At 40.6% G+C, this 27,989-nt stretch overlaps 1 protein-coding gene across 3 annotated transcripts; it reads right to left on the reverse strand.

The window, feature by feature from the left end:
• Positions 1-258: 258 nt before the first annotated feature.
• On the reverse strand, positions 259-27,953 carry tulp4a (TUB like protein 4a). Of its 3 annotated transcripts, none has more exons than XM_086167157.1 (14): positions 27,900-27,953; positions 25,809-26,727; positions 14,023-14,151; positions 13,231-13,392; positions 12,589-12,769; positions 10,043-10,150; positions 9,685-9,851; positions 8,727-8,951; positions 8,373-8,607; positions 7,524-7,668; positions 7,110-7,254; positions 6,914-7,007; positions 3,153-6,802; positions 259-3,005 (listed from the first exon to the last, which is right to left on the reverse strand). In XM_086167157.1, the coding sequence occupies exons 2-14, from the start codon at positions 26,058-26,060 to the stop codon at positions 2,889-2,891; spliced, it is 5,610 nt and encodes a 1,869-aa protein (XP_086023283.1). In that variant the 5' UTR covers positions 26,061-26,727; positions 27,900-27,953; the 3' UTR covers positions 259-2,888. The 3 variants fall into 3 exon arrangements, with proteins under 3 accessions (XP_086023283.1, XP_086023280.1, XP_086023281.1); XM_086167154.1 differs by having other exon boundaries at positions 7,110-7,281; XM_086167155.1 differs by lacking the exon at positions 27,900-27,953 and having other exon boundaries at positions 7,110-7,281; positions 25,809-26,367; positions 26,503-26,535.
• Between the last annotated feature and the right edge of the window lie 36 nt (positions 27,954-27,989).

Below are 27,989 nucleotides of genomic sequence, written 5' to 3' on the forward strand. Positions count from 1 at the left end.
AAATAAAATTAATAAGATCGGATGCAAGCATTTGTCATGATTATAACAGTACAAGTTGGTAAAGGATGGCTATTATAATAGCTGGGTAAAGCAAAAAATGTAAAACTGTGTCTTTTTAAAATACCATGGGGAAATGTTAAATCCCAGAATTTTATAGAGCAAAAAATTAAGAGTACTATAATCTATCACAGTGATAAAATGGTTAAAAAAAAGACTAGACTTCTTGATGTGAACAATAGCTCTGAAGAGACACAAGAGTATTTTTCCCCCTGGATGTTTTATTGAAAAGATGCGTGACATATACAATTACAAAATAATTTACACTGCATGCCTTACTATCCATTCACTATAAAGGTTTAGTTACCAAATTAGACTCAGATTTTTTGTTCAAGTGTTCTTTCATTTAAGTCTACATCTACAAATACAAAGCACATATCATTTCTAAAGAAAACCCATATCCTGCAATATCTACAACACCTCATTCAATCCCTTGAAAGTGAATCCTCAAGTTCATAGGCAATTCTGAAGATGAACTGAGTGGCTTACACTTGTGAACGTGTGACAATGATGTGTGTGTTTGTGTAAGAAGCCATGACCACACATTTGAAGATAGTAGATTTAACACTGATGGGATTGGTAGACTGCACAGTTGAATACAGACACATTTTGACTTCGACAATTACACTCTACAAAACTAGTCTACCAGCTACACTAAACTGGGCACTTACTCATTCACATCATTTCCATTCAATGCAAGTTTCACAAAGCACAAAAAAATAAATTGCCCTTCCGAACCGATCCCAACCCATCCCCCCCCATCCCATTTCAAAATCTGGGCTACACTTGAAACAAAAGTCGTCATCAGCACAACAAAATGTTTAAAAAAGTCCACAACATACAATATGTATAGATACTATATCTCAATTTGGAAATAATCTCATAAATAAAATGTACAAATCAGCAAGAGCAATGCTTATGAACTTAAAGAACGCAATTTGACTGTAGTCAAATGTGTTGACTACGGATATGATTTTCCTAACTGTGACATTGCACATCTAACAAAAAACAAACAAACAAAAAAATAATGCGATGCTCATGTCGTCTTTTCAAAATCCCAATCTCCAAAGCCCTTGTCTGGAAATGTATGCCTCATTACTAAAAAGGAAATCTTATTTATGAAAGCGCAAATCACAAGTGTATAAGAAAAAGCTGTTTCTTTCAAGATCCAAATATTACATTTACTTTTCAGCAGACCCATTGTTTTGGCACAAAACACTGACCAGGGGCTAGTCACCCATTAATCTAATCAATTAATCTATTCTTTTTTTAATCATTTTTTTCTATTTCAACTTTCTATCCTTAACAACTGCAAATACTAGTTCATAACAGTGTCCTCTCTTATTGGCCAGCCACTTTTTTCCAAATATTAATAATAACAATGATAATCATAAAATACATCAGAAAGTAAAATAAGCCAGCTTTTCAGGTTCAGTGTCAGCTTACCAACAACAGATCTCAATGGTTTCATCCTTCATTGGAATTATGACTTCAAAGATTCATTGCAAATTGTTTCAGCATGATGTTTTAAGGTTGTAGCTGTTAAGTTAAACGTCACTACAGCTACAGTAAATTAACATTTGTGACTCACACAAGTCTCTTTTCATGTTCATATGTCTGATATGTATTTTACACGGCTTCTGAAAGACAATATGAAATGACATAGGAGAAATTTACAAAAATAGTTCCTGTACCTTGCCTAGATGATCGGTGTTTTCTTTTAAGAGTGGGGGTGGTCTTTAACTACACACTCACTTCACAGAAGTGACAGTAGGTGACAAATGATTTTACACCAAGTTGAGCTGTTGAACATAGACGATGCATTTTGTCACCACAATTTCGGTAAGTACAGGCTAAGTCAGTCAAAGCTATTCAGCACCTGAATTCTCCAGACTACACAGTATAAGTCAAATTCAGCCACCAGGCACCCCAATAAAGCATGTAAGTTGAACACTTTGTTTCTAGAGTATAAGAGATTGTAGATCACAAGCAATGAAAATTCATAATCAAACTGATAAACCAAAATGTACATATAATTTAAACCTTGTAAAATGTCTTTGTCCTTTTACATTCCACAAAACCATGTGGAAAAACTGATCACCTCAGAGAAAATTTACTTTCTTTACTTTTTAAGTTTTCAACAGTGACCCATCATTCACAACAGTGAAATGAGTGAAGTCTTAATGCTCCTAAATGATGCATATATCTAAATCTCAATTTAAGTTAATATAAACTGAGATAGTAACAACAGGAATGGCAGAGAGCACAGAAATACTCCCCTCACTTCTACCAAGTAATTAGATAAAAATTCTAAAAACAAAAGCAGTATAATAAAGTGGTGACTGTTTCACTGAAGGTTTATACAGCAATGGATTTGAGTGCCCAGTGGTACCTGTGTGCTCTGGGGAAAACAACTTGGATCTCCAGAGTGTGGTTTCAAGTATTACTGCTGCTTCTTGGGAAAACTGCCTGTTGACAATTATTCTCTCAGATTTACCATGTGGAAAACCTCTCCTATTTTAAGCAGCATTCAATTGCATTATGAACACCATTGCTCAGCTCTTTGGCCCTACATGCATTGCAAGGCGCTACTGATGCAAATTTGAGGGCATCCTTGGAAAATGCAGCCTGTGCTTATTGCACCAGCTGGAGTGGCAGCATTGTGTAGTGCAGCGTGATTGTATCTCTCTCTTTCTCTCTGCGGGGCTGAATTTAGTCTTCTCCCAGAAGTCTCACAATCTCCAAAGTATTAATCTCAAATTAAAATGTGCACCTTCAAATGATTATATTAAATCCCAGATAGAACTCAGGGTGAGGAAGGATGGGACATTTCATTTTAGGCGTTGAGTGACATTTGCCAATGCCACTGCAAATGCCTGCACTGCGGAGAATGGGTACTGAAAGTCCAGGATGTAGGCATTGCCATCAATCCTGCCAAACTGCATCACCTATGAAAAGACAAATATTGATGTTATAGAGAAGTACATAGATGTGTACACTCTAAATGCACAACAAATACTGAATGACTGAATTGTGAAACTTTGTTCAATTAATTCCTCTTATGAGGGCTTCAATTACATGGGATGGGATCTTACCTGTCTGCCTTCCAGTTCTATTTGAAAGTTCTTGGCAGACTCCTGTGTGACACGGCCACCGAAGTCCAGTTGGTAGACCTGTGTGGCCTCATTCCACAATGGTTGCTTGTTAGCCATGACATACACGAAGCCCTGGCTGCCCAGTCCTCGATCCTCTTTCTCAATAGCCTTTCGACACTTAATCTCATCCAGGTCATTGGCAGCCCGAAGATTCCTCTTACTTTTCCACCCCTTCTTGCCGCTCTGGCACTGGTTCAGCAGCTCATCTCCACTGATGAATAGCTCTGGCTCACTTTCTGAACTGTCCTGGAACTCACTATTGGTAGTGGCTTTATTCAGTTTCTTGGTCTTCATCTGCTGCTCTTTCTGTCCCTTCAGCTTCTTTTTGTCTCTTCCTCCTAACCGTGGACTTGAGATGAGAGAGTTGAAATCCCCCAGAGCCCTGCCCTCCTTTTTGGATTTACTTCCTTCAGCCAGAGGTGGCATGTTGGCTTCTTCAGCTCGACCATCTGTTCGCTTACGGTTTTTCTTACTTAACTTCTCTGAGCGCTGTGGCATAGGGCTCTCAGTCAAAGACAGTACCTCCTGGAAAGTTTCTCCAGCTTCTGTCATGGTCTCTTGTAATCCTCCATGGCTCTGCAACTCTGATGGGGGTGGTGGAGGAGGTGGTGGTGGCGGTGGTGGAGGAGGTGGTGAGAGAACATTTTTGTCTACTTTCATGTGGGAGGCCTTGGGTGGTAATGGCACCGCAGGAGTGGAAAGAGGGGGAGGGCAAGTGTTATACGTACCCCATGGTGTGTGAAGGGCAATAGGAGGGATGGGAAGACCAGCACAAGCACTTCCTCCAGGATACATTGGTGGGAGAGGGCAGCAAGCTAAGCTGGTTAAATTTGCAGGGTAACCTGGAGGTAAGACAATAGCAGCATCCTGCTGTGAAAAAGGTGAAGGTGTCACCATCTCCTTCGGGGAAGAGCAGGGACGAGATGAACTAGGGGCGGACTGTAGAGATCCAGAGTAGGCAGTTACTGTTGGATACTGGAGAGAAATTTGATAGCCTGTAGCTGCTGCAGCAGCATGAAATGATGCGGTACTAGGGCTGGTGGGAGACTTTGGAGAAAGGACAAATGGCAGCCTGGTCACATCCAAGTGCTGCACTGGACTAAGAATAAGGGGCGGTGGTTTGTGTGGTCCAGTGGCGCCAGTGGGGTTCAGTGTAGCAGAGCGTTCTTGAGGAACCCACACCTCCTCAGTGGCAGCTGGGTCCCACTGGTAGGGAGGGGGCCGTTTGATAACCAGCCCCGCTGTATCACTTCCTCCTAATGCTAGATGCCTTAGTGACTGATTCAGTGTTTCATCCTCAGCAAATGCTGAATTCACATAGTCAACCCTATCTCTGTTACTCACTCCCGCTACAGCAGTTCCAGATCCCTCAAGTGAGTTTAATAGATTATAGGATGGCTGGGAACCCAGTGGAGTAGTGCTATTGGAATGAACAATAACTGTGCTATGTGGTGCCCCATTCCCTGGAGGGAAATCCTGTCTTATTATAGTTCCTCCTGCTATGCCATTAGCGCTCCCTGGGGCTGTGCTGCCGCCATTGGATCCGCTGCTACACTGACTACAGGTGTATAAGGCTGTTGGCACTCTCTGCTGGTATGAGGCTGCTAGTGCACTACTGTTTTTAGCCTTTGGAGGGAGTGGTCTAGGTGGTTCAAGCAGTTGGGAAACTTTGAGAGCAGCCTCTCTGCTGTTTCTCCTGAGAGTGGCATGGATCAGGCTGCTATCAAGTCTTTGTGCAGGAGTCCTGCCCACAGTACTGTTCTGATTGGTGGTGTCTGGGTATGGAGGTGGATCTCCACTGGGTATGGAATAGCGAGGCGCAGTGAGTCTGTTGAGAGTGGCAGAGGTGTAGGGCAGCTGGACCTTTTTGCCATCAGCTGATGATGATGAGGAGGTGACCCTGAGAGTGGCAGAGCTGCCTGGTCCCTGGAGGGTGTATACATTCTGATTGCAAACAAGACGTGTTCGAGGACGACAAACTTCCTCAACATTTCCACTGCTGTCAAAGGTAGTTATCCTCTCATAGCCTAGAGGTGTGGGATACTGCGCTTGTTGCTGACCTGAGGGATAAAGTGAGAACTCTCCCTTCTTTATGCAGAGGTCACCGGGTGGGGGAGTCCCACTTGTGCCCCCTCCTGTTCCAGATGTAGCATTTGAGGCTGTTGTGGAGGCTGACACAGAGCCAGCAGCAGCCGCTGCAGCAGCCACAGCACCAGCCACTGTTCCAGGGTAAGGAGGAGGGGGGTTCATCTTGCTGAGTTCTAAAGGTGCACTAAACACCACTGTATCACCTTCAGCTAGCTGTGGAGTTGAGCGAGTAGTTTTAATTTTCAGTAGGTGATCATGTTCACCCCCTACTCCTCTCTCACCAACCAAATCAGCAGAAGGATGAGGGATCTGAATCTGAAGCGCTCCAGGCTGAAGCTGGTGCATGGCAGCATTTGAAGGATGCCCTGATGACACAGAGGGAACAGGAATCTGAATCTGAAGTTGCTGCTGAAGAACATGATGGTGCTGCAACTGATTTTGTGGTTGTGCCTGTTGTTGATGGTGTATTTGTTGTGGTTGTTGCAGCTGAGATGGAATTTGTTGATGCTGTAGATGCATTTGTTGCTGTATTTGCTGCTGTAGCTGTTGTTGATGCTGCTGTAGCTGTTGTTGATGCTGCTGCTGCTGTATATGTTGGAGTTGCTGCTGAATGTGTTGTTGTTGTAATTGTTGGTGCTGAAGCATCTGTTGCTGTTGCTGCTGCTGTAGATGTTGCTGCTGCTGCTGCTGTTGCAGCTGCTGCTGCTGTAGCTGCTGCTGTTGCTGTTGCTGTTGCAGCTGCTGCTGCTGTAGCTGCTGCTGCTGTAGCTGCTGCTGTTGCAGCTGCTGCTGCTGTTGCAGCTGTTGTTGCAGCTGCTGCTGCTGTTGTTGTTGTTGTTGTTGTTGCAGCTGCTGCTGTTGTTGCAGCTGCTGCTGTTGTTGTTGTTGCTGTTGTTGTTGTTGTTGTTGTTGTTGTTGCTGTTGCTGTTGCTGTTGCTGCTGCTGCTGCAATTGCTGATGATGTTGTAGGTGTTGTTGCTGATGATGGCTCGGCTGTTGGTGGTGCTGTTGTTGCTGTGAAGGATGATGTGAATGAGGAGGTCCTACCAAGAGGCGACCCATTTCCAACCCTCCAAAGATGACCTGACCAGGACTGGAGTACCTGGTTGGGACTGTGTACTGGGCTGTCAGGTGGTTATCTTGGCTTTGGTCTGAGCCACCTGCAGCTGCAGCTCCTGGAGGAGTTGCTGTAGGATTTGTTAAAACATCTAATTGGACGTTTTGATTGGCTAGAAGGGACTGGACTAAACCAATGCTTTGGGCAGGGGACATGGCCTGGGCAGGACTATGGATAGGAGCAATCGGGATGTTAACAGTGCAGGGCGGGTTGTCATCAGCACCACCAGCAGGGCCTGTAGCTGGCATATCATCTTCATCCTCACTGAAGACACTGGGACTGAAGACAGGCATGTTGATGTAGTCCACTGAGATCTTACGCACCTCTGGCAGGTAGATTGTCATTTGTCTAGGTTGCAAATGGAGGAGGCTTGTCTTGTAAATGACTGGAGAAGGACCATGTAGAATGATTATGAAGAGGAAAGAAAGGAAACGAAAAAAATAGACTTGCGGAATAGATTTTAGTTTCAAATTCAAACACAAAGATGATTGCTCACCTGCACCAAGATTTGTCGGCAAGAATGCTGCCAACCCCACAATCTTGAATTTTGTTCCCCAAATATTAGATGTAACCTGAGCAAGGTAATTTTGCTGAACAGCGGGGATAGAAACATAAAAAATTATGAAAAAATACAGTCCAAATAAACCAAGTATTGAAACAGCCAATAATTCTGCCAGAATACTGATATTTACCTGCGTTATGTCATCTAAAGGAAATTCTCTTCGTGTTAGACTCGGTGACCCAATAGAGGGTTTCCTTATAGGTAAACGTGGCGATCTGGAGACCTCCTGGGTAGCACGTGACAATTTGGGTGATTTTCTTGGATCAATGTTGATCCTGTTGGTAAAGGGACAAACTAAGTCTCTACAGAGGAGGTAGCAAATAAAAAAGTTGGTTTAGCCATGCAGGAAACCAGAAAAGAAATGTAGAACATTCAGTTAAAAGGCTTTCCATAAGCAGGTTAGTACATCAACAACAATATAGTGCCACATTAGCACCTCTTGACTGCTGATGGAAAAGTGACTCAGGTGTAACATCACAATAATATAAAAAAAAAAAACATTAGTTACAAATAGTGGGCTGCCGTCACATGACTGTCTGTTTACCTGGGCAGTTTGGGAGACTTGCTTCCTCTAGATATCTTTGGAGATTTCTTGCCAACCCAGTCATCACTGAGCTCAATATCGCTTGAGTCAGAGCAGTTACAGCTGTCAATCATGGCAGAAATTAGACTGTTACCATATATCTCATCTGAGGAGAGAAGAGAGGATGGAAATACAATGTTATTATTGAGAAAAATTATAATTATGGTTTACCTAAAAATACTGTTTAATAATGTGTCTCAATAATTTAATGAATACCATTATTATTTTGCTGCAATTTCTTTGACTAATAAGCCACAGATAAATCTAGGTATAAAAAAATCTGAAAATATGTATCAATTGACATCTTCATTAACATTTGCTTTTGTTGTGAATTTGTCATAAACTTTATAATATTTACATTGTCATTATTGTTTCTAAAATGTATCTTCTTTCTCGGCCCCATGCATTGCTGCTCCATTTTAGCTGAAATTTTTTTAGTTTAAAGACATTTAAGAGTGAGAGAGCTGTAATAAATTAATGTCTGGCTTCATTTGTCACTGTTTAGGGTGGGAGCAGTGTGATGTATGAGGAACCTAGGGGCCATCAGAGGCCCCATTAAGTAGCTATTAACGTGCGCCTAGTCTTCTGTACAAGTCCAACGTATTCATTCTCTAAGTTCCAACTCATGAAACTCAAATAAATAGCAGGAGTAGAGCTGAAAAATAGGTCAGGGTGGTAGCTTAAGGCACCTAAACTGACAAAACTTGTTTTTTACATTAAAACATAGTAATACTACTACTGATCAAACTCCTAAAGATACAGTTTTGACAGTGTCTCTAATGCCATGTTTCATTAGAGCAACAATCTTACCTGATTTGCCATCTGTCTTGGGGTCCATAATGACAAATTCTGGGCGCAATTTACTTATTCTTCTACCTTTGAGGATTGGCACCAGACCCCCAAGGTACTCCAGGTACAGAGTGTAGCAAGGTCCCCCCACCTCAGGGTTGTCCTCTGTGCGCTTCATTGTACAATGCAGACGCTCATTCCCAGCAGTTGGGTAGCTCACAAAATCCCGCATGTTGTTGGGGTCTGGGATGGGAGGCTATAAAAGAATAGGTTCCAGTATTGTTTAAATATTTTCCAGAAAACAAAATATAAAGCTATTTGGAACGGAATATGCCAAACAGATATTAAACCGAATGAATCTACAAACCCTCCTACCTTAATAGTGGGGGCAAAAGCAGCAGTAACATAGGAGCAGAGGCGTGTAGGCATTGTAAGTTTGGCAACATCTTTTTCCTCTTTTACTGCTGTGGCAATCCCCTGCTGGCAGAGTAGCTGCAAACTAGCAACACGGTGCTCAACTCGCACAACGTACAGCGCCGGGCCACATGCCAGGAACAGACGAGAGTCACGGTGACCCCAGCACAGGGTAGTGATGGGACGCTAGAGGGAATAAGAGACAATGTAATAATATGAGGGACAGACAGTGCTTCCTACATCTATTTATTTTATTGTTGAAGTTGGCTTTTACATTCTTTTTTTAACCTTACAATGTCTAACTTTTTGTTAAAAATCTAAGCTCGTGAACATATTTTTAAATGCTTTAATATTAGTCATACAAGTTGGATACTTGACTTAAAATGTCTTGATGCCTTATCGTTCAGCTTATATTTAAGAGTTAATAAAGGACCCCAAATTTTCAAGTTTCCTGCATTTTTATACATACAAAGCCAAATCGGGAAAATAAAGACATCCCATGTCAGATTCATGAATAATATGCATTCAGACAAATTTGTTCTTTCTCACCTGAGTACTTTGGTTGTTTCAATAACAAAAATAATATTTTAAAAATATTACATTAAAACATTTCTGAAGGAAATATATGAAGAATCCAATAAGGTCATACAAAGACAACATACTTCTGTGCAGTGCACACATCATAAGGCAGACACACATAAGAAAATAAAGACAAAAAGGTAAATGCCCCTGTGAGGAATACAAAGTGAACACAAATCTTGAATATCAGCCTTAAAAGCGTTCTTTTAAGGGAATTAATAAAAATTTAATCTAGAACGTCCGCCAGTACTGAGGTTTCTGAAAAAAGCTGTCTATACCAGATTACATTTTGTTTACTTGTTTGTTATTTATTACAATGCATGCTGTTGCAGTTGATCACCTGTGCTGGTGTTTCCAGTGTGTAGATGTGTTCCCCAAAAACATTATAGAACTTAACAATGGCATTCCTAGTAGGGGGAGGACAACAGGGGTCGGGGGAGAGAAGGGTCCTCTCCATTCCAGCCACTGAAAGGAGGTCTCCTTGTGAGCACCACTGGACTACCACATCTAGAGCATAGGAGGACATTCTGGGTAAGGCAACTATCATGTTACTTATATTCACAAATAAAACCTTTTTTGTTCTACCAATATAATTACTTCACGATAAATTTTCAAATAACAAAAGACAAATACAAAAACATAAAGACCGGTATTTGTTTGAATATTTGAGCATGTGTTTATGGTAATCACTGACCCACCTTTAAGACCAGTGCGGATGAGGGTCGGAGAGAGGTCATCGTAGTTGCTCATCAGGCTAATGTCTCCAGAGGTGAAGCTGACTGTCAGCAGTGGTTTGTGGGTGTGCACTGATGGACAACAGACACAATGTTAGTTGTTTCCTTGTGTTCTCACATCACAATTTAATCGACATGACCTTGCGGCATATTTCTAGTCTCACAGTATACTTTACAATTTCTGGTTTTCACAATACCCCTCTATAACCCAAATAACAACAGAGGCCACTTCTTTCCTTTTACATACGGATACCACCAACTAACTCTTTAGAGGGGACAGCTGCCTTCATTTTGCATTAACATAGCAGGTATAAGTATCACCAATGACACTGGAGAGGATAGGCCCCCCCATCTCCCATATAAAAAGTTGGCCTAGTATACACTCTATCCACCACTGCCTTGTGGTTATCCCCATTGGCCAAAAGGTTGTTCATCAGTCAAGTGTTTTTGGAAAATAACATGATACTGCCCACTCAGTGGTTAACTTTCATAAGCCTCACACTGGAATACTACACAAAGCTTTTCTGATACCAGAAAGAGGCCCTGTTTCAACTTTCTCATTGTTTCACCATACCTATTCTCAGACCGTGCCCAAGCCTTTGGGCCAGATAAACTCCTGTGTGGCCTTTACCAAGGAGACCTTTGTATATGAGAGGGATCCCAGGCTAAGTGGCCTCTCTTTTGCTGAAAGGGCAGTAGATTGCCACTTTTGGTTGAGGGTTTCAGAGACCGCCCATTAGCACTTCACCAGCTGAAGAGTCAGCAATTCCTGATTCATAGCATTTCAGTGAATCGCCACCACAGACACCTCCTTGATAGACTGAGGTGCCATATACACATAAAAGGAAGAGCATTGAGCAGGGTGATGGAAATTTCACAGGCATTCTAAGCACATTATCTGTCTATAACTGTCGGTAATTTACTTTTTTTTACTTTTTCAAGGGTCATCATGTCATTTTGCAAATAGACAAGTCTGCTAAGGTGGCAGAAAAGCGGGGTTAAGATCCCCTTGGTTGCACACAGTTAAAGAGCCTCAAAAACAGTACATTCTCAAAAGTACAACTGTACAACAGTACAACAGTACAACAGTACAACAGTACAACAGTACATTCTCAAAACAGTACCGGGACATTACACACAGGTTTATTTATGGATTGCTGCTTTAAGCCTGATATGTTTCAATAGCTCCAGTTACAAAATTGAGTATGTCTATGCAGCAACGAAGAATGCTTTTTGCCCCGAATTGTTATCTTTTCAAGTCCTTATGTCCCACAAACGGGACATAAATGCTTTGATTTACAACTGACTGAGCATTCCATTGCACCTGATCTCTAGTGGCTTTCTCTAGCCATAGTGGGGTAAAGAGGCCTTGGCCTAAAATTGCTCTTGGTTACACAGAAACAACCTCATTCCTGTACCAAAAAAATGGGAGAAATCAGACATTAGTTTCTAAATGAGACTTTTTGATGACCCATTTATTCACAATGGTACATTCTGACATCTGCATATGTGGATAACAGCACTTCTTCTTTTTCCTCCTTTCGGCTTTTCCCTTCAGGGGTCACCACAGCCAATCAACCCTCTCCATCTAACCCTATTCTCTGCATCCTCCTCTCTCACACTAGCTACCTTCATATCCTCTCTCACTACATCCATAAATCTTCTGTCTGGTCTCCTCTCGAGCACCTGACCGGCAGTTCCAATTCCAGCATCCGTCTACCAATAAACTCACTATTCCTCCTCTGTACATGACTGAACCATCTCAGTCTGGCTTCTCTGACCTTCTCTCCAAAACATCCAACATGCGCTGTTCCTCTGATAGACTCATTCTTGATCCTATCCATCCTGGTCACTCCCAAAGAGAACCGTAGCATCTTCATCTCTGCAGCTCTGCCTCCTGTCTTTTCGTCATCGTAACTGTTTCTGGAACATACAGCATCGCTGGTATCACCACTGTCTTGTACACCTTTCCTTTCATTCTGGCTGATAGTTTTCTTTTACATAGTACCCCTGACACTTTTCCCCATCCATTCCAAACTGCTTGAACCCATCTCTTTACCTCTTTTCCACACTCTCCGCTGCTCTATCCCTCTATAGTTGCCGCAATTCTGCACATCCCCCTTATTCTTAAAAATGGGCACCATCACACTTCGTCTCCATTCTTCAGGCATCTTCTCATTCTTTAAGATCCTGTTGAATAATCTAGTCAGAAACTACCGGTGCCTCTCCTAGACACTTCCACACGTCTACAGGTATATCATCAGGACCAACTACCTTTCCACTCTTCATCCTCTTCAATGCCTTCCTCACTTCCCTTTTACTAATATATATACGCTCATATATTTTCAACTTATTTATCTTAAACCTTGACACCACATGTATTTTACTTTATCATCTTTGTCTAGATATAGATAGACATTTCAAATATGTAGCAAGTCTAAAATTTTACAATTGAGGAGTAAACTAGATGAAGGTGTTGGGCTTGTGTGGACCAGTACAGAACAACACACCTTGTTGTGGGGAATAGTCGTCAGAGTCTGTGTCACTCTCACTGCTGTCCTCCACTAGGAAATTGGGGTAGTTCCAGGACATGCTAACAATGCCATCCGACTCATGCAGGAGAATGTGTGCCAGCATGCGTCCATGGCAGTCCATAACTATGACCTGTCCATCTGCAGTCCCAAACAGAACCTAAAGAGAAAGAATGAGGCATCAAAAGTGAAAAAAAAGTCAAATATGTGTTGGATCACAACACAGCAAGCCAATATGAGAAGTGAGGCACCAAGAAGCAGCCTTTAGAGAGGGGTAAGAGAAGTTCTTTGTGAAAGGAAAATTAAAAAAAAAAACATAGATGGGTTGAAACTGATAAAGTAAGAAAGCAATATATATATATACTATAAAATTCATGACACCTGTGCCTACAGGTTAAGCTCATGAAAGCAGAAATCAATTACATTATTGAACAATCAATGCCTGCTGTCATTCAGGACAAATCCCCCCTCAGGCGCTGTCTGTGCTCTGAATAGCAAATGTAGAGTACGAATGATGCCAAAAGTAAATGTCTACATCTATTAACAGCAGAGACAAAAGCTGGCATAACTCTGGAGCAAATCTCCATACCCCTAAAATGTTGACAAAAGTGTGTACTGTACCTGCTGATCATCAGGTGTCCAGATACCACAGGTGATTTGACTTTCCAGGTTAATCTCTGAAGACCAGTGTCTCTGCCCACTAACTGATCCCACCAAGACAAAGCCATCCCGGTAGGAGATGAGAGCCTGGGTACCATCGTGGGACCAGGTGAAGTCACTCACCTGCACAGGCAGCAGCCATAATAACAATGTTTATTCATAAATGACAAACAGTTGTTCGAAGCTTTATACCAAATAATAGTTGCTTTGTTGCAAAAACATTTTTTGACAGGAATAATTATCAATTATGGAATCCACAAGAGTAAAAAAACAATGAGAAACAAAAAATATCTGTATTAAAATAAATGCCCTTTAAACCACTCATTAGTTGTAGCCCTTAAACATTGTGAGGGTAAAAAAATAAATAAATGTGTAATTCTAATTACCAATCAACTAGTACTGTTCTCACTAAAAGGGATATAAGATTCGCAAAGATTGTTAGCAATTGTAAAACAGAAGGGCAAGCACAACTTGCAACGAACATAACTTCCTGAATACTTCTTGAAGGTTAATTTTGTCCTTGTACCTAAAGCAATAGCTGCAAAACAACCTTGGAAAAGGCATACACACAACATGGCTCTCTGCATGCAGTTGATACTGCAGGGAGCTTGTCCATAGTGAATTAGAAGGCTCCTTACGTGAACCAAAAATTAAACAAGAAAGACACTGTTTCGGGCTGTGTAAGCCTAACATTTAAAATGTCCTGCTAATTATTAAGAGAATAACTGAACATTTCTGCACACCGGCTCTTACCTGAGCTCCACGGTCATTGACCAGCTCCACGGACCAGCGGCCCTCATACTGGATCCACACAAAGATCCCCCCATCAGTATCACAAGTAGCCAGTTTCTGGAAGGGCTCATTCCAGCGCACCAAAACTACCTGTGATGCAGACAAAAAGAAAATGGTAGGGAGTAAGAGTCTATAAGGACTGTAGAAATGGTCATGAAGACAATATTAAGCAAATCCAAATAAAAAAACAAAAAAGCAACTGCTTTGAAACAGCAGAGACTTCAAGGTAACATGGATGGCATGAGACAACCAACAATGATCAAGACACTACTCTGCACACTTATGTGACGCTCAACACTTTGTTGTCAGCTGACAGCCTACAAAATATTAAAATCCAACGTTCCACATTTCAGTGAGCTATATTTAGCATAGAACCAGAAGAAAATATATCACAAAGTGGGTTAACCTTGTTTCGAAAAGCCACAGAGGAGCTGCTAGCATCTGCTAGCATCAGACATATTACACAGAATGAAATTAAATGATTTAATCTTCTATCATTGCCAAAATCCTTTACACTGTTTTACACAGTGTTTCTCGTTTTTTACCACTGTGTGTGAGTCTCAAAGGCTATTCTCCATTTTATTTAAAGTTTAATTTTTTCCAAATACATTTCAGAGGAACTGGTGTATGACATAAATCTAATCTTACCAGAGAAAAGTGAAAGATAAATAGAATAAATTCAGAAGTCTGCCTGAATGCTCTGATGTGCGGATGTCTCACTGGGATGTGAAAATCATAAATAGTCAAACGCACATCCTCTAAAAGCACTGACTCATGAAAAGTCTTCTGGATTTCACTAGATGTCACACACAGAGAGGGATCATCATTTGCCCCAGGACTCTGTAGATGTGTTAGTAATGTGTACAGAGCACTATAGATCAAACTGTTTGTAACTTCTATTTGTAACCTCTTGTGACATGTCATCCATGTGTCAAAGGCCCCTGTTACAATCCCCTTTCCTCTCTCCTTGCTTTATCTGTCTAGTCTTCTGTGGCGTGACACAGCCTATCCCCAGAGGAGTCATCCTAAGCAGGGAGCACCTCTTGCTCTCACTAAGCAAAGTGCTTGGGCGGTACATGCTAAAACACACATCACAGAGCAGGTTTCAGCAGGGCTTACACTTTCAGTGTACAAGCCCAACAGATCAGTGGCTGAGAGTTAAATAAGCCAATCAGTGTTATTCCTTTCCCTTTTCCCAGCACCATCTGGTCACCGCTAAAAAAAACATATTTTCTACTCACTGATGTTATTAATATTAACTGTGTATTTACAAATGATTTTAGCCTAAAAAGTATGTTTTTTCAGTTATCTGTTCTTTTTTTAGTTACTAAAGGCATGTGCTGTAGGGAAGGATTTATAGTGCTTCTATCCAAAGAGATTTACAAATCAACCAGTCACTTACACTACAATGGCAAATGCTAGCGGGCTATGCACTGCCTTGCCAATCTCGAGTCATTTGTGGTTCAAATGGTACTCAAAGGGAAATGAGGGTTTTCCAATTAGGAATATAATTTACAAAACTTATTAATACTGCAATATATAAAGCTTAAAGATCGAGAAAATAAAAATGTTCAATAGAAACTGTAACAAATTAGAGCACCCATCACATAATTGTGTACAATCCCCATTATTTCCACATTTTTCAAACTATCTTGCATGTATTTTGGCATATTTTTTTTATTTATTTAGTGGCAGGTGAGTCTAGGTGACTTTAGTAAAATCTATCTATTGCAAACATTTGTAAATAAATACACTACATAGAACCAAACAAACAACAACCCCCAAGCTTAATGAGAGCATTCATCCCTCTCTTGGCACTGCTCCCTCAGCAAGATGTCCTATGAGCCAGATTTACTGTGTTTTCACACCCGCTCCCCACGGTATAAATCCTAATGTCGCTGTGTATCAGTTGGCAAGCCACAAGGGGGTGGACAAAATGGGGCCTATCTTGTTGTGGCTCTGAGGTAGAAGTCTATACACAAACCATACTTACACATTAGAAGCAATGCTTTGCTATCTTTTACCCAGTCAATGTTCACTTGCCATGAAACTCACCAGCCTTGGCTGAAGCTTCGTCAATTATTCAAAATTCCCAGGGAAAATAATCTTGTCAACTTATTATTGTTCGTCCTCCTGTGTTTCCTGTAATCTATTCCTGTTTGCATGAAACAATGTTATTCAGCTCTAGCTAGTGTAGACATGAGTCTTAAAATAAGGAACTTTTACCCCTATTAACCCCTTCCCCATTCATAAAATATATATTGCTCTAAACAAGGAGAGCAGGTAAAACCAAAATATAAAATGAACAAAGTGTCTGCGCACTCTACACACTAGGCTTTAAATAAGGGTAAGATCACTAGACGTAATTGAATCAATCAGTCAAGATGTAAAGTCCATTATTGAAATTGATATTTTGGGGAAAATGCGGTGTCTTGCAGGGCAGTGAAAAAATATTTTTGTTCAGGGCATTCTACCTTAAAGAACCAATATAAACCAAAAAAAATTATCTTATTGATTGTTTTTTCAAGAGTTGGCATTGGTGATGATTACCATATTATAATAATTATAACAAGAAAAGCAATGGATAAAGAATTGTTTAGACGGTGATTGAAATGTCTCAAAAACTTTAACATAACACAAACTTTAACACAACTTTAACATTTTCTCCTTATAGTTATATTCCTTTTGCAATGTAGAGCTGTGCCCAGTACACTAAATAACGCACATGTGCTCACACACACCTACAGTTTTGACCTACAATAAATCAGCCCCTTAAATATTGGTCAGCAAGGACTTTTGGCAACAACTAACGTTATATTTACTACCGGGGTGGCCCCGGGTTGCACACATTATGTTTTGCACACTTGTCTGCAGCCCAAGAGAGGTGAATCCATGTATAGAGGAGTAAATTTAGCTCTGTGTGGAGATTAGTGTGACGTGTTCGGGCATCCTGCAAGGGAGACAGCTGAGCACCTCGCTGTGATGCAGCAGTCTGGGAGATCAGATGTCACATGGAGACAGAGAGGAGAGTAAGATAACACTGGTGGCTAGGAGGGATCATGGGTAAAAAAAAAAAAAAAAAAGCACATGGACACACGTAAACAAATACCAGCTCATACTGCTGCAACTGCTGCATAGGAAAACAGGCATGTCAAAAATGTTTTTTGCAATAATTCCAAGCAAAGTTAAAGGAGTACCACAGTACAACAAAACCCCATAGCTACATATCTTAACATTTGAAAAAGTACAATAGAACCTCAGCATACAAATTTAACTAGTCTTTTTACTACAATTTTGATTCGCGAAACAAAGTGTTTGTAAACCAAATCAATTTTTTCCATCGAAATCAATGTAAATCCCACTGATCCATACTCAAGCCCCTGAAAACATACTGTATTCTTTTGAATTTTTTTGAGTTTATTTGTGACAAAAATACAGAAGGGTATTAATGATAACCTTAATTAATACTTGTATTCTTTCTCTTCTTGCCAGCACTTGTACTCAACATTTCCTTCACTCAATAAGCAAAAGTAAAGCCTTCTCACCAACACTATCTCTAGCATCACTTTTCTACTTCTCCAAAGACTTGAGACCTTTGCGTCGTTAGTGTAGTCACCCCTTTAGTCACATCAGACGTATTTACCACATCTTTGTTCTTCAGGATAATACAGAAGGTTGACTTAGCCATGTTGTAGTGCTTGGCAAGATCAGTAAGATACTAACGTTTAGCTAGTATTTCCCGCCTCAGATCGACTGTAATTCCTAACTTCGTTTTAACACCACGATCAGAAGCATTGTTAACTTTTTTTGGAGCCATAACAAAAGCTAACTTACTGAGAAAAAAACACAAAAAAGCATTATAAGAGGAGAACACAATAATGAATGACGTAAACAGTGGGAAACTCGGCGAGTTTGTTTGTGTGTTTGTGTACACACAAACACACAAACTGTTCAAGGCATGACAAGATAACTGATTGAAAACTGTTTTGCAGACTGATTGGTTTGTGATTACTGGTGTTCATAAGCCGAGGTTCTACTGTATATTCATCCCATTAAACAACTTGGAGATGCAAAAAAAAAACAAGTCACTCCCTTTTTCTGATCCCTTTAATAACAATCTGTGGCTGGGGCTTGGCCACAGACACTTTATGCTTGGGTAGTTGGCACAGTATTTTGTACTGTGGTGCCTTACTGTTGCTGGGAGACCAGCAGCTGAGGTAAGTTACCCAAGCAACTTAACTGGACAGACAAAATCAAATCAAGGGGCAGCTTTTGGGTTGCATTGAAGTCAGCAGAAGTGATAAGACATTGTGACAGTGCAGTGTCAGAGTAGTGCAGTTGTAAACATATGGGTCCATGGCAACGCCAGTGCCTTGTTAAGAGGGCTTGTTTGTGGGTGCAGAATGAGCAGTATTGGCTGGTAGATGTGAATGCTATATCTTGGAAATAACAGCCTAAAAAACTGTCATTTATAAAGATCAAGAATAAATATTCTACCTGTATAAATTCATTTGTTTCGTTTGGTATATATTCAATTATTGCAAAGGTCACTGTAAAAATAAAAAATGTTCAAGAGTTAAATACCTTGCAATTTCTCTGACTATATATAGATAAGTTTACCTCACAAGTGGCTCCACAATATATGCTTTAAAACATGAGGTCATTAGTCAAAATTTGGGAATCACAACCAATGAGACAAGAGTCATTGGGAAATCTGGACAATCTGGTCATTAAGCAAGCACCACAGAGAGACACTATGCCCTTAAGACTCCTTCAATCCTCTGATTCTGGAAACACATTAAATCAGACATAAAACTCAATTACAGAAAAGTGCTGTGGTGTTACAAAAGCAAGGAAGCCAGAATGGTCATAGCAGGGTGGGGGTGATTTGTAGCAGGAGAGAAAGGCCAATGGGGTGGGACCTTCAGGGGAGGTAGAGTCTGAAATATTTATGGGTAGAGCAAGCATGTGAGAGGGCACTGCATGGTGTAAATAAATGGAAATTATGTGAATCATAAGCTGAATTTGTCACCACACTCAAACTTAACCTGGTTTAACACCTATGTCAGATATTGGACCAGCACATTAGATGGCACTAGATGTGGTCTAAACCTTTATACTGTAGCATTGACAAGTGCAATAGTCACATTGCAGGATGTACATTGTGAAATACAACAAATTAAACTTTTTGGCTCCATATTTTAGAAGGAAAACTTTTGAAGGCTGCCATTTCCCATGAAAAATTCATGGGAATTTCAAAGTAAACGATGTCAAAGTACTTAATCAGGGAAAAAATGGTTGTAGCACGCAGTACATCAGGTAATCTTGGCGAACACAAGGCCTTAAGAATCTTAACATCCAAACAGACCTATTAGTTGCACTTCAAAAGGCAGCTATTGCTGTGGCTTATGTTGCCCACATATGTCATTTTCAAGCACACTGTTATTATTCGACAATGAATTAAATGCTCTCAGCCACTGCTAAAAGCAAAAAGCCCAAGTGGAACAAGTCCACTGTCCATCCTTGGCTGGTATCAAGCAAGCAGACAAGCACACCTGGCACCAGAGAAGCGGGCAAACATGTTACGCAACATATCCTCTGTAAGGATGGATTAGTTCACTAAAGCCACTTCTACTAAGAACATTTACTAAGACCATTTTAATGCAGCGCAGAGGTCATGCACTCCTACGTCCCGAGAAAAGGCTCTGATGTCGAGAGGTCAAATGGAGAGACAGAAGAAATATTCTATTCAAATGGGAGGAAAGCAAATGTAAAGATCATAAAGTAACCTGATGAGTTACACTAAGTTCAACTTTCATGGTGAAGGGGTAAGCACGAGATGATGTCCTGTGTCTTCAGTCTATAGTAATCTTGAGCCCTGTGACATTTGTCCTTGTCTGCCTGCAAACTGCACAAGTCTGGTCTCATCGAAGAGTCTGCGGTGAGAACCCTAGATTAATGGCAGGGTATTTCAATGCCTGAGTGCCAAAGATAATATACATTTGGTTTTCCACAGTGTACTCTACATTCACTCTGTTGCTGCAAACAATATGCAAAGCTGAGTGAGAAATGGACACTGCAAAACCATTAAACAAATATGAATTCAGCAAGAGAAATGAAAACTTAGCAGAAATAGATTAAATCCAGAAATGTTAAATAAAAGTGTTACTTTACTGCAATATAATCAATCTGCAGTTGAATGATTCCAAAACCATGTTTATTATGCATTGACATAAAAGTAGCAGTCAAGGATCTATGCTTGACTGTGGAAAAATAGGAAATCTAGCAGATGACAGGATACCGCCAGGCAACCTTGTGCTGCGGTCAACAACAGTCTTGTCAAAATTGTCACAGATATTCAGCTCTCATGAAGAATAAATAGACTCCCGGTGACTAGCTGCCCCCTCTGCTCAACATCCAAGTGTGCTGTTATAATGAAAAAGCAATGAATTTTCAAAACACAACCTGATCTATTCTGAATCACATCCCAGAGGAATTAATGTGCTGCATCAAAAGTGTAGTCACTTAAAAACGATCAAAATATACTGCCTTCATCTAATTTCAATTTTACATTTGAAATGTTGTTCAACTGATTCATCAGTCACAAGAGGTCAGCAGCTCTGTTTAAATACCAAAATAAAATTAGATGTAGCGAGCATAGAACACATCTAATTCAAAGAAAACACTTTGAATTTGTCTGCCTGATTTATTTTTAAGTTGTTAAAATTCTTCTTTCCCTTCTGTATGTGCTGCACTGTACTTTAAAAAGCCGTTATTTTGTGTAGGCAAAAATAAATTAACTAACATGTTACTAATTGATTTATATTTTGAAATACTGAAGCCTCAAAAGAAGCCATGTAATTCAAACAATCGAAAAGATGTCAACCCAACTTTATATGCGAATAAAAGAAAAAAAAGAAATTTGGAAAAATTGAGCAACAAAAGAAAAAGTGCTGCTCAGCCTATTTCAGTCTATAACTGACATAATGATTATTGTTAATTATTGCTCTTCTATAGAAGATTTAACGATGCAAGAGACAGCTAAGGATTTGAAGCAGGATATCTTAGACATTTGAATATAATTTTTTTTAGTGACAGCCATCTTTTACAAGAAATACATTTTCATCTTGTTTTACAATTCCCTGGCACTAAACTGCATCTGTAAGAAAATAATGGTAATGCACACAAAATCTGTTTGACAAATCCAAATGAGCAAGTTTTTGGAGATGCAGTTCAACAGGGAAAAATAAACAGGACTCCTAAACTGAATTAAGACTTTCTATTTTGCTTAGTCTCCCTTTCTGGTGACACTTTGGCCACTTAGACTGTAACTAAATAAAGTCATGCAAATTATCCAAGACATGTAAAAAGCAGTCTGATTGATCTGAGAGCCTCATTCACAACTACGTCATGGCTGCACTTGAACACAATGTCAAGAAACACAAACTTACATTTTTAATGCCCATGAAATTATGTTAAGTATTGCAATATATATGGTATTGCAATTGTTTATCAGGTATAGTGCCAAAATAAGTATTATAAATTACTAACTAACACATTTCAATGGCAATTCTTTCATTCACTGGTAGCTATTGAAATTATTTTACCAATAAGATACTGCAAGTGGAAAGTTTGCAGTATCTTTCAGTATTGATGGTTTGTTCCACTCCTGTTGAAAATAAGGTCAAGTTTCAGTTGACCACATTTTCCTTAGCTGACTATAGTGCTTCTCACTTTGAAGCTGTTACCCTCAAATTATCTCTCAACCTGACTGAAGGGGAGACACAGAAAAAAGCTTGACCACGTATGTGCTACAGACCAAGAACAACTGTGTCATTATGAGTAAGAGCTCACAGAGAAGCTACTCTAGTGGTCCTATGGATGTGCTTCACTCAACATGGGAAACTTTGGAAGATGTTTTATTCTGATGACCCAGAACCAATAGTGGCATCATATTCCCCACTATACATTGCTGTGGGGACAATTCAAGATTCATGAAATATTTGCATAATTTATGGACTATAAAAACCATATAAAAGGAAACTATGATTTCAAGTATTTGATTTATTGCTTTGGTGAAGGGAAGAAGTGTATCAAGAGTGATCGAAAACTCATTTCATAGGAATACAAAACCATTTAGTGAGATTATCCTATGCATCTTTTCTGGATTAGGCAGGTCAAACACATGACCTAGATTCAATGACGCTGCAAGATTTCCTCATGCCTGTGGTGTCAGTTGATCAGGTTAAAACTGTGGTACAGATTCACTCAGTTGCTCAATTCTAAGTGTGATCTAATATATAGACTCTTGTCTATATATTACCAGGGATGATGGCCAAAGCTCAACATACTAAAGTATGTTAGCCATCTTGGCATTACTAGATTCTGACATAACCTAATGCTCTGACTTTGTGCACATTCTGAATATGAATGGAAGTTATCTTTTCTGCAACAATGCTAGCTACCTTTTTAGACCACTTAGCAGTATTAATCCTGCTATTCAAAGAGCATGAATGTAAGACGACATTTTTAGTCATTGCTGTGACTATCAATTGCTACGACATTTGATAGTTTTTGCTTAGCTTTTCAAAATGCTTAGTGTCTGGAGTATCACATTTATATTCGAATCACAAAATAAAACAAGTTCTTAGAGACTTGTTATTAACAAAAATTGTAGGGATGCTTCAACATTACTAGCATCATTACTGGCTCTGAGACAAGAGCAGAAGCAACAGAGTATATTGTTATTCAGAAACCTTGTTTATTTTATTTTCTGTGTGTCTATTTAATTAAAATAACCAACCCTAAATTGGAACTTAATTATGTAAAAATGATGGAGACCTTATCTGAAAATTACAAGATAATTATTGCTAAGCAGTGGGTAACACAAAAAACAACCTACTCTTCATTATACTAGAGTGTACCCAGTACTTTGAATTGGGAAATTTTGCTTCAGATATCCATACTAAAGCAGATATCATGGCATAGAAAACAAAACAACTTGTGATTAGAATATTAAAACATCTTGTGCTATTGCATATTTCATAGATCTAATAAATGAAAAACACACAGATTTAGTCTCATACGCAAAGAATAAATTAGTTACAGTTCTGTAGGTTTGACCTCATTTTTCTGTCCATACAGAAACAAACAAGGAAAAATCATGTTGGACCAGATTCAGGTGGGCAGTTATTTGTCATTTCTGCAATGGTCTGGCCTCTCCCTGTAGGGATTCATCCACTTTCCCCTCAGCTACAACATGGAATGCTGAGACAGCACCGTTCTCCATCTGACCAGCTACACCGGGAGTAAGAAACACAACCTGCGTGCAAGCTCACATACTATAATGGAAATATTCATAAACATGTCAGGCAACAGTCTGATGTTACTCTGCTCATCTTCCAGATCACCAAATAATGCCTTTTTGATGTGGTGGGAAAGCTTGGAGAGTAATACCCTGGTGAGTGATAACAGCAATACTGGCATGATGTCAGAGGGCTGAGAGGATACAAGATAAAGCCACATAACCCCCAATTATGAGACTTTTTTCCACGATTATGTGACATTGTTTCCATAACTACTCGTTTTATCTTGTTGTGCGATAAGGATTTTTCTTAATTATGCTAAAATATTTTGTATTTACATGATCAGAACTGGAAAGGGTGGTGTCCCCACTCTGGATCGGGGAAGAGGTCCTGCCCCAAGTGGAGTTTAAGTATGTCAGGGTCTTGTTCACGAGTAAAGGAAGGACGGAGCGGGAGATCGGCAAGCGGATTAGTGCAGCGTCTGCAGTGATGCGGAGTCTGTACCGGTCTGTTGTGGTGAAGAGGGACCTGAGCCAGAGGGCGAAACTCTCAATTTACTGGTCGATCTACATCCCACCCTCACCTATGGTCGCGAGCTGTGGGTAGTGACCGAAAGAACAAGGTTTGAGGATACAGGCGGCCAAAATGATTTTTTTATTCCACAGGGTGGCCGGACTCTCCCTTAGAGAAAGGCTGAGACACTCGGTCATCCGGGAGGAGCTCGGAGTAGAGTCACTGCTCCACCACATAGAGAGGAGTCAGATGAGGGGGCTCGGGTATCTGGTCAGGATGCCTCCTGGACATCTCCCGAGGGAGGTATTCCAGGCATGTCCATATGGGAGGAAGCCACAGGGACGACCCAGGACACGCTGGAGAGATTATGTTTCTAGGCTGGGAACGCCTTGGGGTCTCCCAAGAAGAGCTGGACCATGTGGCGGGGGAAAAGGAGGTCTGGGCCTCTCTGCTCTGGCTGCTGCCCCCGCAGCACGACTTCAAATACGTGGGGGAAGATGGATGGATGGATGGATGGATGGATGGATTTATTGAGCTGTCTGAATGAAAATGGTCTTTCAAATCAAAGAATCACCCCAGTGAATGCATATGGATTGTTCTTTTACAAGAAATAAGAAACATTTCAGAAGAAAATTATTATGCACAGGTTAGGAGATCCTTCTACGTAAATATATCCATATTTATTTATCCTTATAATTACAAGAGCAGGTTGGTGTATAAATGAACACCTGAATGAACACCCTGCCAAACCCTAAATTAAACTGTGGTGCTGTGGTTGTTAGAAAAAAAGGCTACAAATCCCAAAGCAGTTTATGTTTTTCTTGCCAACATCTGATAGTAAAGGGAGTTAGCCCTGAATATAGTCACTGCTTGGTTCCAGGCTCTCATCGGCATACTTCTTAAATCCCACGGTGAATTCAACTTTACTGGAAAATTAGTCATTTCTGTTTTAGTCCGTGGAAGACTGCCATCCCAGCAGTTACGCCACAAACATAGTTAGTGTTATTTAAGGTAAACAGTGCAGCAAAACCTGAGGCGCTTAACAGTCTTCGTTTTGCAGAGTTCAAACATGTCTAAAACACATGGTTAAGAATGCTTGAGTGTGTCCAATTGCTGATGAAAAACACCACAGTGGACAGATACACCTTGAGTCAGTGAAAATATCTTCCCCATTTTTGGACACATATGGCTGGTTTGATTGTGAGAAAAAATAATTCTGACAGACCATGACAAGAAGTTGAGGAAGTTGAGGAATTGCCTTTTTTAGATAAACTGGCATCTCCAATAATGTCATTACAAGGATAATCAAAAAAATCTTTGCAATACACATTAATATTGTTAATTTTTTTAATTGCCCCAAATTTACAAATGCTGATTTAATAACGGCATCAATGGATATTTCCAATTGCAACTCTATGCAGAAATTGCATCAGTCTTTTGGTTTATCTTTCTTATCTATTACATCCACAACAAAATGTATTAAAAAAAAAACGTGAAAATGCACAATGGACAGTGAACATGTTAGAAAACAGAGACAACACATTACTGTTTTTAAAATAAATATTTAGTATGTGTGTCTCATTTATCACATTTGTTGCATCTCAAAAAAAACAACATTCTCTTTCATATTACTTTGCCCCATTAGTTACTGCCAAACTGCAAGATTTCAAGCAAACAAATAGTCCTCATCAAAATGTTTGATGCCACTTTTTGGAAAAACCTACATTCTTCCATTGGCTAATTCAAAACATCCTTTTATCACATACAATATGAAGAGGCTCTGAAAAGTATCAGCTACTATGGCATGTTTTTTTCTAACTTATCAATATAAAGGACTTGTTTTCAATTTTACTTTGGGGGTCAAAAAAGTTGAGCCAGGAATTGTGGATAGAGATATCATGAGTTATGACAAAGGAGTTTTCTTCTTACCTCACTATTGTGTCCTCTGAGGTTAAAGTTGACTCTCTGTGGGGTGGGTCTGTCCCGTCTGCAGTGACTGGACGTGAATGTGACCCCGACAACCCCTCGGCCGTTCCCAGTGGCAAGCCAGCCCTCCTCATAGTAGCGTTTCCTGCACACTGGCTTCTCCTTCTCACTTTTTGGAACCCGGCCTTTCCAGGACAGGCACAGGATGTTGGAGTCACTGCAGAGGACAGGGCCATGCTCCACGGCGGCGAACATCCCTGCGTCTCTCTACCTACCTTGGGGATCAAAAACTACTGTTGGATCCGTCAGAGGGGGGTCAGTGTTGTTTTAAGTGCCACTGGTCTGAGGTTATAGGTTTGGTGTCTAAGGTGAAACAGTGACAACGGTGCATAGTACTTGCACTTTCCCTCAACTGGATTTGTAATTTGCAAAACTCAGTAAGAAGTGATGAGTGAAAAATACAAAGGAGCCAAAGCTGGAAACATCAGCACTGAAAAGGCACTATTTGGAGTCATTTTTATGGTATTTGCTCTGTACAGTAAACTGCCTTCCTGATGTTATCCTGATTACAAGGCAACAGATAAAAGCACAAGAAATTGAATAGTCAGATTTTTGGCTCTGGACTCATGTCGGTGAATCAAAACATAACATCCATTACGAAAAAAAAAAATGATTCTTGTAAATTCAAGCTGACCACGGATCCAATCCATTCATCCCAGTGCTTCTACTTGATCAGCTGCTGTGCAGTTCAGTGTGTCATTAATGGGCTCCGCTTCCCCATCGCACAATCCGCGCCAGTCTGAGAGGAGGAGGAGCAGGTACTCCTCTCCATCAGCTGCCAGCCCGCAGGAGAGGCGCGTCCCCCGTTAACATCATTACGTCAACCCGCCTCGGGTACCCCACGGAGGGCTGCTGCGTGAGTCTGAAAAAAGGGAGACTGTCCTTAGCTTCCACATAAACAAGTGCGACGGATAAATGGCTGATAAATTCGTTCTCAAGAGTCACGATGTCTCCGTGGACAAGCTAAAAGCCGCTGGAATATCGCATCGGCCATGTTTTATTAAAATATTAATGAAGTTACCTTAAATTACTGATCACTTATTTTGTTACTTGCAGATCCGCGAGTTCGAGGACCACCCTACTCAGCGAGAGGTTATTTAACTAATTGTTGAATTATTCAGAAAACCCGTGTGCAATTGTGGACCCGGGTTTCCTCGTCTGCACGAATTAATTCGTTCGCTTAAAGTGAAAAAGCACGACTAGAAATTGTGCTTCAGGAAGACTGAAAGAAAAACCGCCAGCGAGAATGTCATTGATATTTACGGAGGGCGGGCAGACGAGACGAGACAGACCACAAGTCAGTGCGATACGTGCTGCTGTTGACCATCACGTACTGGAACATGATAGTAAAAATATCAGTATTTTCAATCAGCAAAATGTCATGTAGAAGTCAATTTCACATCCGATGGAATAAATACATCAATCGATCACAGACAGGTGATGGCGAAACAGGCAAGCACCTGACTCCTTCAGCAAACTTGACACAATAAATGTGACAGTTCTTAAGTATTTTGATGTCTTTTAGCAACAGCGAGCCTGAAACGATTAGAATACGAGATGATGCCAAAACAGAGAGAAAAGCCGTCACCGAGAGCTGCTTGCTAGCTGCAGCTAGATGGGGGATGTTGGCTCAAGACAAAGCTTTGTGGGCACAGCAAAACATGTCAGCAACGGCGTCAACCTTCCTCGTTTTTTCGTATATGGGGATGATCCAATTGTGACAATACGGCCGACCTAACGTCAGCAACCTCCTGCCAATCTCCCCCAACGAAGAATACAACATTAGCTAACCGTAACGCTAACGTTAGCTGAACCTGAACCAGCATCACTGGAGAGCGACTGTCCATCCGCTGCTGGCACCCGCCGCAAACCGGCTATGGCTAACATGACAGACGACTATTTATCGTAATAGTTAGGATAATGTAGGTATGTATACCATTTACATCAAAGGTGGAACGGAGACAGTGCCAATCGCTAAGCAGATTTGTAGGCAACAAAAGCCGGAGATCCATGAACGGCCAGGGGAGGGCTTACCTCGGCTGTTCTACTGTTGCTGCTGTGCCGCTGCTGTCTCTACCTGCAGCCCGCTACTGTGCCCTGGAAGGGCCCGACACTGTTATCACG

The sequence above is a fragment of the Fistularia commersonii genome, chromosome 20 (genome assembly GCF_037954325.1).
Source record: "Fistularia commersonii isolate RoL2024-O1a breed Wild chromosome 20, RoL_Fcom_v1.0, whole genome shotgun sequence".
In the NCBI taxonomy this organism is placed as follows: domain Eukaryota; kingdom Metazoa; phylum Chordata; class Actinopteri; order Syngnathiformes; family Fistulariidae; genus Fistularia; species Fistularia commersonii.